Source organism: Typopeltis vanoorti, chromosome 1 (assembly GCF_054136105.1).
Source record: "Typopeltis vanoorti isolate ZY-2024b chromosome 1, IOZ_Tvanoo_1.0, whole genome shotgun sequence".
NCBI lineage: Eukaryota > Metazoa > Arthropoda > Arachnida > Uropygi > Thelyphonidae > Typopeltis > Typopeltis vanoorti.
Genome location: NC_143549.1, coordinates 119,552,842 through 119,566,526, shown reverse-complemented (window position 1 = coordinate 119,566,526; position 13,685 = coordinate 119,552,842). Strand labels below are relative to the sequence as shown.

Below are 13,685 nucleotides of genomic sequence, written 5' to 3'. Positions count from 1 at the left end.
AACTATCGATTTTGTTCATAGTTAAAATGTATTGTTTATGGACGTAATAAAAATTTAAACTTTAAAATAAATTATAACAAAAAACGACAACAATAATTAAACACACTAAAAACAACAAAACAAATCAACAACGAGAATAAATAATAAGACAATGAAAGAATCGCGCGCTATTTACGTACAAATGCAGTGATTGGGCCAGACTAAACGGGCCCCAAATTAAGCGTTGTGCCCGGTAAACAAATCGCTTGCTAGTGCACGTGCTCCGCAATCAAAGAATCGCGCGCTATGTACGTACATGCCAACACAGTGAACTGGGCCAGACTAAACAGGCCCCAAGATAAGCGTTGCGTCCGGTAACAAACACGATCGCTAGAGCACGTACTTCATCAGTAGCATATTTAGGTATTTGCCGCGCCTAGGCCCGCAGAAAATGCCGCCCCTCATATTTAATGAACATGACTCACCCGGGGAAGGTTGGTCGATTGGTAGAGCCTCTGCTACTAATGGCTCAGTTAAGTAAGTTTCAGCGCGGTTAGTAGTTGGAAGGGGACCAATCGTTCGATTCTGTCGGCACACTCTCCCTCGATGAGTCTTTGGACTCCCTAAAGGTGTCAAAATAATAATAATAATAATAATAATAATAATAATAATAATAATAATAATAATAAATGTCCTAAAATATTCTACGTCTTGCTGCTCGCTCGGTGAAGGTATTTATCACTTCCTCGTAGTCCAGTGCTCTTGATATCGCTCTCAATTTGTAGAACTGCCAAGTTGCTGACACTTTCTTCTGTCATAGTTGTTTTATGGTAGTCCTTCAACCTTTTGAGGGCGGAAAATGATCGTTCAGCTGAGCAATTTGTTTTGCCATCTTACACAGAAAAATCGTAACAGCAGTGTCCAGATTGGGATATATACACTGTAGGGTTTCCTGTCGAATTTTCTTTGAAGGTTCAAAAATCAGCTAACGCCTTTTTATTCCCGTATACGGGAGTAGGCGAGGCCATTTAGCCCTATCTAACTTTTGGAGACTGAGTGGGCAGTTCAATCTCCACTTGTACCAATCAGAGATAGATGACCCAAGGCTATCACTAATTAAGCGGCACGCAGTGAAGAGAGACGGCTCAAATGTGCCGCCATCTCGTGCTCCCTAACCCTAACACAATATATTTAATGTCTGAAATAATGTGGGTTCTACGGTCGATATTCTTGAGTTTACGGGACGAAAAACCCGAGTTTCCGGGAGGAAAAACCCGCTTGCCCGTGCCAGAGATCGACTAATTCGGGAACCGGTCGAAAAAAGGCTTAGAAAAATTTCCTCTAGTCGCCGACTGGACTCGAAACCAAGTCTTCCTTCGTGCGGCCAAGCGCCGTGGTGTGCAAACGCCACAAGGTTGTAGGAATGTATTTATTTCTAGGCCATTTGATTTTAGGTGCGCTCTGAAGTGTAGACATTCGTTTACAAATTCAGGTTTCAATATCAGTCGAAAAGTGTTCTTGAAGTTTTTTTGCCCCTTTTATGATGTCCTTTTCACATATCACATGCATTGTTGTGAGAAACCCGAACTCCTTCGAGAGGTTTTCATACACACTTTTCTTCGATTTATTTCGAATGAGAGCTTGTGCAAAATTGTGTCATAAGTATCAGTTTTGAACTGACTGATGGATTGTATTCGTCTTCATTTTCGGTACTTTCATCTGTGCTGTCGTCAAAAAGCCTGGTGGGCTTTTTCTCTTTCTCATACAAGTCAACTCCACTAAGCTTCTTGCTCTGTTCTTCATAGGATTCATAGAGTAACTCTAGTTCTTTGAAATATTTTTCGAGGGACCCGTACAGTCCACACACCATTCCTATATCAATGTTTACACTTTGTGGTTTCTTGCTTGTGGCATGCATTCTTGCGAGAATATCACCCCATAGGCAGGTCATGATTCCAACCTCCAGTGACTGAAGTTGCCATAGAATTCCACTTGCATCGAGTAACTTTCTTCTGGGTGGTGTCATTTTCAATTTCAGACAAAGTGGAAATTATTTCCTTCCATCCCTCACCAAGACTCTGGCAGGCATCATCACAAGCTGACCAACGAGTAGTCGAAGGACTTTTGATTACTTTTGCAGAAGTCTCCAGGTACTTTCTCAGATCACTCCACCGATGTGTTGAAGATGTGAAAAATACGTACAATTTCTGAAGGACATCAAAAAATGTGGAAGGGTACCGACGGGATTCGGCAGCGCAAGTACCATTTAGAGACAGAGAATGTAAAGCGCACGGTATGAAGTCTGCCAATGGATTCATTTCAAGAATTCTTGCTTCAGTCCTGTGTACTTGCCTGACATGTTGCTAGCATTATCATATGCCTGCCCTCTGCAATTTTCTACATCAATTCCAAGCTCGTTTAGTGAAGTCAAAACCGCCTCTTGTAACCCTTCAGATTTGTGACTTACGTTAGGAACGAAACACAAGAAACGCTCCACAGAGTTCCATGTTCTTTCGCATATCGTACAATGAAGGACAGCTGATAAACTTGAGAAAAGTCTGGTGTTGAGTCAAAACTTATGGAATAGTACTTAGCTATCTTAGTTCTTCCACAATAAATTTGATTACTTTCTCGCCCATTATTTTAATAAATTCCTCATACGTGGCAAAGGAAAGATAGGAAACGAAACCTTTTCCTTTTTTCCCGCTTTTGACAATGTGCTCAACAAGAAAAGCGATCAAATTCACTAATTAACTCTAGACACATCATTACATTTCCATTATGCAGAGAACCAAAATGTCACCCTTTCCCCTCAAAGCAAGTCCTCTACTGGCCAATGTTTTTACAACTGCAACTACTAGTTTTAACACCGCCTTCCAGTACTTAATTTCTTCTTCCGGTTGCTGAGTTATTTGTAAGTCAATTCTCTGCAAGATCTGCTCTTTGTTTCAGAGCTATCACAGAAGTTCACATGACTAGTTGCTTTTTCGTGATGACTCACTCGTGCTTCTGCATTTTTCCAGTCATTAAATCCACTGACAAAGTGACTATTATCAGCTCCGCCTCCACCATAAAGGCGACAAGGCCTTTTTGGTCGATCTTTCCGGTACTAGGAGAGTAAACAACAAAATCTCTTATTATTATTTTGTTATTAATAATATTTTGTTATTAAATATATCATTAATCAGATTCCTCTCAATGAGTTTCTTAGAAACATGTCTTACTTTGTCAGGATAAGCTCTTTGTGATTTTGAAAGATCACTGTCTAAATTTTGTGGAAACCCGTTAACCGCGATATACTCGCATGTTACGTCATTTAGAATCCACTCAGCTGGTCATTACTCATTATCACCTGTGGTGCCAAATTGTTGGGATTTGTTGTAGGCACATCATTAGAAACAGATTCAATTTCCGTCTCCTCAACCGCTTCTTGTTCCTTATCCAAATCACAATTACTGTTAGCAGATACCGAAGCAAAAAAAACTGTCCACTTTTCTTTTCTTTGATACTACTTCGTTAATTTTCGCTTCCTTTTCTTTTCTCCTCTTCTTATATTCACTACCACTAAGTCGCTTTCTACCGTCACTCATGTATTAAATTTTAAATAGTAATTTAAAACACGCAGGAAGGAAGTATTGGGATGATTTACAATTTATAACTTTTTAAAAGCGAAACAATAAAACAGTATTACCTCCACTCTGATGGCAACATATGACAAGCGCACTGAAAACTCTAAAAATAATTTCAGATTTAGCACGTCTTAACTGCCACAAATATATCAGGATACTGAACTAAAGAGTTGATGGAAATGCAACAATTAACAATCTTAATTTGAATTCGAAATAATAAAGAAGGAAAAGTTGTTACAGTTAGTAAGAATAATACCGACAAATTTAATTAGCATCAATCCAGGGACAACTCATGCATAGGCATTACGGAACTGCAGAGCTCCTCATTTTTCTCAATATATAAATATATTTATTAATTTATTTATATTTGCTTGTAATATTTAATTTTATCATCAATAATCCTGTACAATTCTCTTATTATCGTTATTTTATTTTTAAGTGATTTTGAATTATACTAAACTGTATAATTTTATCGATAATAAACAATATTTTTTCATGTCTAATTTTTTTTTTAATTTTTACGATAATTTTGCGCAAGCAGGAGTCATGATTTGGATATATAACTCCTTTTCAAAACAATTAAAACACTATAAATTATGGAATGAAAGAATAATAGAAGCTAGAATAAAAATAGATAGAGGCGATTTAACAATAATTGGTTTAATGTCCCCAGAAGAAGGAAGAGAACAGGATAATATTGATTTTTATAATCAGCTACAAAACATATATAATAAAATAAATAGAAATGCCTACATAATTTTAGCAGGGGACTTAAATGCAAGAATTGGAAACACGAAAATTAATAATAATATAGGAATACATGGAGAACACACTCTTAACAGAAATGGTAAAAAATTGATTGACTTTGTAGTTTATAATAACCTAAATATAATGAATTCCTTCTATAAACATAAAGACACATAAATATACTTGGGCAGCAAGAGGATGAAAATCAATATTAGATTACTTCATATTAAATGAAAAGACATCAAAATTTCACTAGATGTTAGATTTCACAGTGGATATGAAATAAGCAGTGACCACTTCCTTGTTAAAATAAAATAAAATTAAAACCTAAATGGCTACAAGTACCAAGAACAGAAAGAAAAATTGACACATTTGTTTATAAAACTAGACTATTGAATGACACAAATGTACAATGGCTATATGAACAAAGAATTAACCAATATCTAGATAAAATAAAATAAAATGAAGAAATAGAAATAGAATGGCTTAATATAAAAACGATACTAAATGCAGCAGCAAATGAAAGCTTAGGAAAGACCAAAAAATTCAATAAAAGAAAAAAACTGAAGATCTGGGATGATACAATCAAAGAAATAATTAAAAAGAAAAAAGAAGCCTATCACAAATGGTTAAGTAGCAAAAGATTAGAAGATGAAATAGAATATAAAAGAATAAGAGCCATAGCTAAAAGAGAAGTCAGAAAAAGACATAGAGAATCATGGAATAAATTTGTTTCTAATTTAGAACATGATTTATATAAAATAAGACCCAATGTATATAAGATTTTGAAACACCTAAATGCAGATACCAAAGAAAACATAAAATTAAACACTGAATTGAAATGAGAAGAATTTCTAAATTACTACACAGAACTGTGGACAGACAAATATTTTACAAAAGACAACTGGCAAACAATTAACGAAAATGAAAAGGAAATAACTGAAGAAGAATTAGAAATCAGCCTGAAAGAAACAAGAAACGGAAAATCACCTGGAGAAGATAAGCTAGGTTCAGAACTATATAAATACGCAGGAACAAGATTCAAAAAAAGACTCGTTTTTAAATAAAATTTACTCAACTGGTGTCCCCCCAATAGAATGGAAAAAAAGCAATTGTGATTCCTATCTTTAAGAAAGGTAATAGAGATGACCCTAAAAACTATAGAGGTATCAGTATACTAAATTCCTGTTACAAAATATATATCAGAATCTTAAATAACAAACTAATGAAATATTCCGAAAACTTTATTCTAGAAGTACAGAATGGATATAGACAAGCCTTTTGCCTAAAATTAATAGTAGAGAAAAGAAGAGAATACAATTTAGAAACACATTTTGCTTTTATTGACTTTGAAAAAGCATTTGACAAAGTTAAAAGAAACATATTATTCAACATATTAAAAGAAAGACAAATACCAAATAATATCCTAAAAGCTATCACAAGTATATATGAAAATAATCAAATACAAATAAGATTAAATCACGAGCTATCATATACAAGAGAGATAAACCAAGGGGTCCGACAGGGATGTCCCCTCTCAGCAACTCTTTTTAATATCTACTTAAATGAAATAATAATAAAATGAAGTAAAAATTTACACCAAGGAATTAAACTTTCACCTACAATTAACTTAAACACTCTCCTCTTTGCAGACGTCCAAATAATAATTACAAATTCTGAAGATAACTTACAGAACGCTATTTTAAATCTAAATGAGATATCCAAAGATTATGGTATGATAATATCAACAGAAAAATCAAAAACTATGGCCTTTAAAGGACAAGATCCAGCAAAAACTAAAATAGTAATAGATAACAAGATCTTAGAACAGGTGAATTCATTTACCTACCTAGGATGTATGATCACATATGAAAATGAAAAAGATATAAACATAAAAATTGCAAAATATTTAAAAATAACAGGTGTAATTAACTCTATATTTAAACCAAACCTAGTTCAAAAACAAACCAGGCTAAAAGTATACAATACCTTAGCCTTACCTGTCTTAATGTATGGAAGCGAAATCTGGACAATAAAAAAAAAGACAAACAAAGATTAACAACAGCAGAAATGAAGTTTATGAGAAAAACTGCAAAGTATACCCTATTTGATCACAAAAGCAACGAAGATATTATGAAAGAATTAAAGCAAGAACCAGTAATAGAAAAAATTAAAAAATATAAACATAAATGGATGGAACACGTTCAAAGAATGAAAACAGAAAGATTGCCAAAACAAGCCTTAAAGTACAAGCCATTAGGAAAAAGAAAACCAGGACGTCCTCTTAAACGATTCAACGATGACTTCTAAGGCCGGAACAGGCCATGCTAGGCCTAAATCCTTGATACGTATTATGATGATGATGATGACGATAATTTTGATATTTTATCCAAACACGTATACACTGTACTTACAGTGTGTATATATATATATATTTCGAAAGTTGCAGCACCCCCTACGATTTCAAGCCACGAGCCGCCAATGCATCAGTCTCTCTCTACCACGATCCCTATTGTCTTTGTGTCCAGTTACCGTGTATATGCGGCATATAAGTTACATGTTATAATTACAAAAATGAGAACCTGGAAATTTCCGCCGCCCCTTAAAATTTGCCGCGCTAGGCCTGGACCTATTCCTGAATGTGCCACTCTGACTCATACGTGCCCTGTGTTCTACACGTATAAAATAAGGCAAGCCGTGGCTGGCCCAGAGACCGTACTAAGTCGCATTATACAATATTGCCACAAAATACTACAGTATTTTTTTTTATTAAACAATAAAACATGTTGGAAATAGATCAAGAAATAATAATTACAAGAAACATATTTTTTAAAACTAGAATTATTGGGCTAGTTATACAAATACAGGTGGTGCATGGCCCCTATGGCCCCTGCACACACACACACACACACACATATATATATATATATATATATATATATATATATATATATATATATATATATATATATATATATATATATATATATATATATATATATATATATATATAAAATCAGCTAACGCCTTTTTATTCCCGTATACGGGGAGTAGGCGAGGCCATTTAGCCCTATCTAACTTTTGGAGACTGAGTAGGCAGTTCAATCTCCACTTGTACCAATCAGAGATAGATGGCCCAAGGCTATCACTAATTAAGCGGTACACAGTGAAGAGAAACGGCTCAAATGTGCCGCCATCTCATGGTCCCTAACCTTAACACAATATATTTAATGTCTGAAATAATGTTGGTTCTTCGGTCGATTTTCTTGAGTTTACGGGACGAAAAATCCGAGATTCCGGGAGGAAAAACACGCTTGCCCGTGCCAGAGATCGACTAACTCGGGAACCGGTCGAAAAAAGGCTTAGAAAAATTTCTTCTAGTCGCCGACTAGACTCGAAACCAAGTCTTCCTTCGTGCGGCCAAGCGCCGTGGTACGCAAACGCAGCTCTGTAATTTTTTCTGAACCCTGAGTGTTCTGGAGGTTGCCAAAATCTGGTTAATTTTGTATTCTGTTGCTAACGATTATTGTAAAAAAGTGTGTATATTGTTGAAAGGAGATGGACAGGGTGATAATTTTTAATATCTTCTCTGTCTCCTTTTTTAAAAATTTTAGGCATAATGCATAATTTTACTTAACTTAGTCATGACTGGTTCACCACTTGCTTTCAGTACTTTTATTGGTAACTCATCTTCACCTGATGTCTTTCCATTACTCATCCTGCCCATTGTTTGCCGAACTTCTTTTAAAACATCACGGCATATTTTTTCCTCTTCTGTTTGGCGTATCACATTTTTATAATACTCCAAATGGAATATATCTATATATTATTATTATTATTATTATTATTATTATTATTATTATTATTATTATTATTATTATTATTATTATTGTACAGGCCCTCCATGGAGTCCTAAGACTCATCGTCGGGACCCAGACTAACAACAGAATATATATCATATAATTATACTTCTTGAAACCATTAATAGATAAAGCACTTACAACTGACTGAGGGAATTCATTCCACTCAATTACCACTCTCCAAGTGATACGTCTATTCCTGAGGACACCCTTTCTGACCACCCTCCTACCCAGCTTCCAGGACTACCTGTTATTTTGCTCCCTATAGCCAAGTATAAAACAATTTGTAATACAAAAATATAGGTATAGTAATGTCTTCCCTCCTTCCTCAGTTATAAGTCTTCGCACTCCATGCAGGCTTGGGAGTAACACTAATTCCATTAAAAAAAATACTGGGCTTACTGTTGAATTTGTCAACCTTTATCGTCAACTGAATTTGTCATAACTGATCATTTCCATTTTTAATTGTAGCGTGAGCAGTTGGTTGGGGACTTCCGACAGCTGATGGAAGGTGGCGACACAAGGAGCATATTGTTTTCTTGTTATGAAAATGTCAGCTGATTCACGCGTTCTATTATTGTTCCGATTTTGGAAATTTAAAATGTTAATATAACTGCATAAGTAATGAGATAATGAATATTTTATATTTGTACAGCATACTATTCTCATCAAACAATTCATATGCTCTTCACTGTGTATAACAACCTAGGAAGTTTGTGTACATGTGTGTTCAAGAGTTTTTGGAATAGATGGTGTCTTCTTTATTACTACTTTGAATTATTAACTTGCAAGTCAGGTTACCTTTGTTCGGCATATCTTTTCAGGAATGGGAGATAGTATCATTTCAACTAGTAGCAAGGAGAGTGATACATTCGCAGTAAATCGCACATCCGAAACAAGGAGCTGCAGTAGCCAACGCAATGAAAAGTTTGATATACGGTTGGTAATTGTGTTTTATCGTTCATTAAAAGAAAGGATGTGTTTTAGCGTTGTTTGTTATTTTATTTGATTTCATAATGAGTTCCATTCCACGGAGATCTGATGATAATAATAATTTTACTTACGTTGGTGTTCAGAGAGCTAAATTATAGTAAATTTAAAAGTGTGGTGACATTTAATGATGATTAGTTTCCTTTCATCCATACGGATGGTAGGGGCAGCAATGCTACCATACTAGGGAAGTGACTACGAGCAAGGTGGTTTCCCGTTGCCTTCCTTGCCATACTATCTATATCCTATGGCTATATCCTGTGTGTTCATGGGTCCGGTTTTCCTGTTTGTGGGATGAAAAACCCCAGGATAAACTGAGGGAAAACTCAACTGTCCACGCCCAAGATCGGCCAACTTGGCTATGGCTGAGGAAGATCCTTCAGCTCCTCACGTCTTGACGGAAATCGCAGCTAGGACACTCCTTCCCCAGGCATATGGTTGTGAAGCGCAGCCACTAGGCTAACTGCGTGGACGTGGTGACATTTGCTTGATTTAATTATTCACATGAAATCAAATCCACTTGCATTCGCAAGGATGATGCAGTTTTTGCCCTTCAGTTGGAAAGACTTTTATTTGAAGCCTGGGAGGAACTTTATCCAAGAGCATTTCACCTGAAGGTGAGTTAGGCCTTTTTCATCCCTTGCCAAGCATGGACCACATGATGAAGACTTTATTCCCTTATTATAATGAGTTTCATCAGAAGAGAGTTTCTGTGAACATGTACATGGGCTCTGTATTAATGTTGCTGATAGCAAGGCTATGTTTGTGATTGTCATAGTGAAAGAATAAAGCCTGTGATGAGCTTATATGGCTAGCCATTGTTGCTCAGCTACCACATCTTTGACTAGCCTGACAATTTATGTCTGAACTAAAATTTTATAGTTTCATCTGCTAAAACAGTATGCAGAGTTTATGTATCTCAGATTATATTATCTCACAAAAGATTTTGACTTGCTTCAGTGATTTTGTTTTATTTTTTGATGCGATGTATATGATCCATTCATTGCATAGACTTCCAATGTCTTTTCAAAATTGCCTTTCCTGAGAGTATTCAGAAGTGGAGCAAATCAGTGTTACGAAGTCGTCATCCTTGTAAAGAGGAAGAGAGTGGTCTGTTGTAGCTGTAAAAGTTTAATGCCAAGTAAAAAAGAATTAAAGTTTATTACAAAACTTTAGAGCTAATATTTTTCTAGACATTGTCATATTGTCAGAGCAACGGAGTAAAAGGGAAACAGTCAATACAACAATTCAGAATCAGTTTAGAAATTACATTTAAAGTGGCATCTTGTATCCTACATTATTAAATTTTCACGTAACTGTTTCCCAAATGTAAGTGTTCAAAATGAACAATTAGTTTCACTGAAATTTAGTTGATGTAAAAAGTCATGTGATTCTTTGGATAATCGTGTATATTTGAAAGGATAGCAATGAAGAAGTGTCATGTCTTTTTCATTTAATATATGATCTGTATTAATTCATGATCAGTTAATCTGGACACACACACAAAGTTAACAGAAATGGATATAATCCACATCTAACCTAAGCTAAATGCTCAGTTTGACCATAATAGTTAAGGTCATAAGAATAACAAATGCAGTTTAATACTATTTAAATAGAATTGTGATCAATGAATCAAATTCATGTGTTAATATATCCTCATGAGGACTAATTACGCTTCCACTTGATATCTTTAGTTGACCAATATTAATACAAATTGTGTTATTATATGGCAGGACATGACACTTCATTGCATTTATTTTAAATTTCCAAGATTATTCAAATAATCCTGCAAAGATTTTCTACATCAGTTGAATATTAGAAAAGCTAATTCCATGTTAGTCTTTCACATTTGGGAACTAGTTTCTTAAATAATAATATATGTTCATTTTTCAAATAACATGTCAAAGACTCAAATAATAAGTCAAAGACTTATCACAGGAGGCCTATCTGAGACAACACGGAGTCTGTCATGCTAATCCTGAAACTCATTCATTGTTGACACTTTCATCATCCTATCAGGCACACATTCCATGGTTCAACCACCATTCATACAAAAAAGTCACATCTCACACTCTTACTCAACCCTTCCTTAAAAAACTTCTAGGGATGGCTCTTTGTCCTTGTTCATTATCCTTGTTTTGACCATATGGAAAATCTTCTCATTGTCAGTTGAGGAAGTGCTTCTCAATGGTTTAAATTATTATTATCATTATTATTTCATGATACTTTCAAGGAGTCCAGAAACTCATTGAGTGAGGGCACCTATCCTATAACTCTCTGTCTTCACCATTTTATCCACCAACTGCATCGAACCACTGCTACCATCATCATCATCTACACCAATGGCATCTACTGTCCACTACCACCACTAGTATTTTTTGTCTGTAAATTGTGTGTGTTCTGAAGGCCAATTTGTCTGTATGTGGATGAAATACCTGAGTTTCCAGAAGGGGGGAAAAACCCTGCTACCATATGGATTGGCTAACTCACCTTCAATTGAAAAAACCCATGTAAAGATTCCTCTCATCATGACAAGAATTGAACTTAGACCTTTTCCAATTGAAGGGTGCAACATACTGACGTTCTTTCAATTGGGCTAATATCGCATATCATTCCATGTATTCTAACAACCAAACTCTGCAGTTTACATGCTCTCAGTCCATTCTTATAATCAAATTCTATATAATCCTTTCTTTTAGGCTTACACGGTGAACCAAATACATTTTGGAAAATTATGGAGACAACTACCGTGTTTCAGTAAAACTTTAGTTTAATATAAACCAAAATCCACATTCGATGTTTCGACCTTTATATCAAGGTCATCTTCTGGAGTATATATACTGTATACATAGAAACAAGCTGCACAACAATCTACATAGTTTTTGTTAAAGTTACTGACCAACTGTTACAACAATTATTGGCCTGACCTCTGGTGAAAAAAAATTTTGGTTTATATTAAACTAAAGTTTTACTCAAACACGGTAGTTGTCTCCATAATTTTCCAAAATGTAAATTGTATATAAAGTCTTGACATCCTTTGTGACATACTTTAGTGATTTTGTTTTTGAAAATTGCAATTTACAAAAAGAAAAGAAAGAAAGACATCTTTGTTATCTGCTTCTGTACTTGTTCCAGTATTATTTTGTCACCTTCAAATTCTGGTGACTAGATCTGAGAACAGTAATACAGATGTTGTCAGATCACTGTTTTATACAGTGGAGTCATCACCAACACTTATCTCTCCCGGACATTATCCTTAATATTGTAGTGTTCCTCTAAGTTGCTTTCACTGCTTTTGTGATATATCCCCTAAACTTCAAATTTTTCTCAAACATCACTGTGATCCCTTACCTTCTATAGTGTAGTTCTGTTCATAGAACACGCAGCCTCTCATTGGTGGCTCGCTGATTTCAAGACCTTATTTAATTGCATTAAAGTAATATGCCTATTCCTCTTGTGTGGTGGCTGGGGAAAAAGAATAGCTCCCACTGTAGCCCATGCATGTCGTACAAGGTAATTAAATGGCTACCCAGTGCCTGGGAAGTATAGAAGGGTCACCCTATCTCTGGGAGATCATAAATACAGAGGCCTGGTCTTCCGGGTTGGGGGGGGGTTGGCTGTGGGGCTGACGACCCCAACCTGGAAAAAAACAACAGTTGTTACAAAATCTAAAGAAATAACTGCTGGATGGACTAAACGGTGACAAAAATGGCAAATGTCTTAAGGATTTGAAAATTGGATCATGGAATGTACTTTCTCTTTATCGATCTGGAGCTTTAAAAATGCTGCTGGAGCAATTGGATAAATACAGGATACTTGTTACTGCTATATACAAGAAATGAGATGGACAGGAGAGGGGATTATGGAAAAGAAAGATCACATGTTTGGAACAAGTTTCATTGTAAATAAGAAGATAAAACATCTTATCATGGACTTCAAAGCAAACTCACCTTGAATGTGTAGGTTACGAATTAAAGGAATTTTTTAATTACAGTTTTATCTGTGTGCATGCTCCAACTGAAGAAAATAATGATGCTGAAAAAAAGTTGTTTTATGATGAATTAGATAAGATCTATGGGGAATGTCCAAAGAGGGAAGTAAAAATTATTATAGGTGATTTAAATGCCAAGATAGGTAAAGAGGATACATACAGGCCAACTTGGGAAATATAGTTTACATAATGAGACTAATGATAATGAGACAAGATTGATCAACTTTGCTTCTTCAAGAAATATGGTTATCGGTAGTACAATATTTAATCATAAAGATATTCATAAAATGACCTGTAAGTCTCCTGATGGAGACAACTTTAACCAAATTGATCATCTTTTAATAGATGCAAGAACCTATCCAATTTGATGGATGTTAGAACCTACAGAGGAGCAAATATTGATTTTGATCACTATTTGATTATATCAAAGATTAGAAGCAGAATCTCTAATGCATGGAAGATATATGGTTCTCATACTAGAGAGTTTAA

General features: G+C 35.1%; 1 protein-coding gene across 1 annotated transcript in view; it reads left to right on the top strand.

The window, feature by feature from the left end:
• Window positions 1-8,777: 8,777 nt before the first annotated feature.
• The window catches only part of LOC150110354 (uncharacterized), a 152,663-nt gene continuing 147,755 nt past the window's right edge, over window positions 8,778-13,685 (top strand). Inside the window, exon 1 of the mRNA XM_090393200.1 lies at window positions 8,778-9,154. Coding sequence (XP_090249326.1) covers window positions 9,042-9,154 — 113 coding nt within the window. The 5' untranslated portion in view covers window positions 8,778-9,041. The remainder of the gene's footprint in view (window positions 9,155-13,685) is intronic.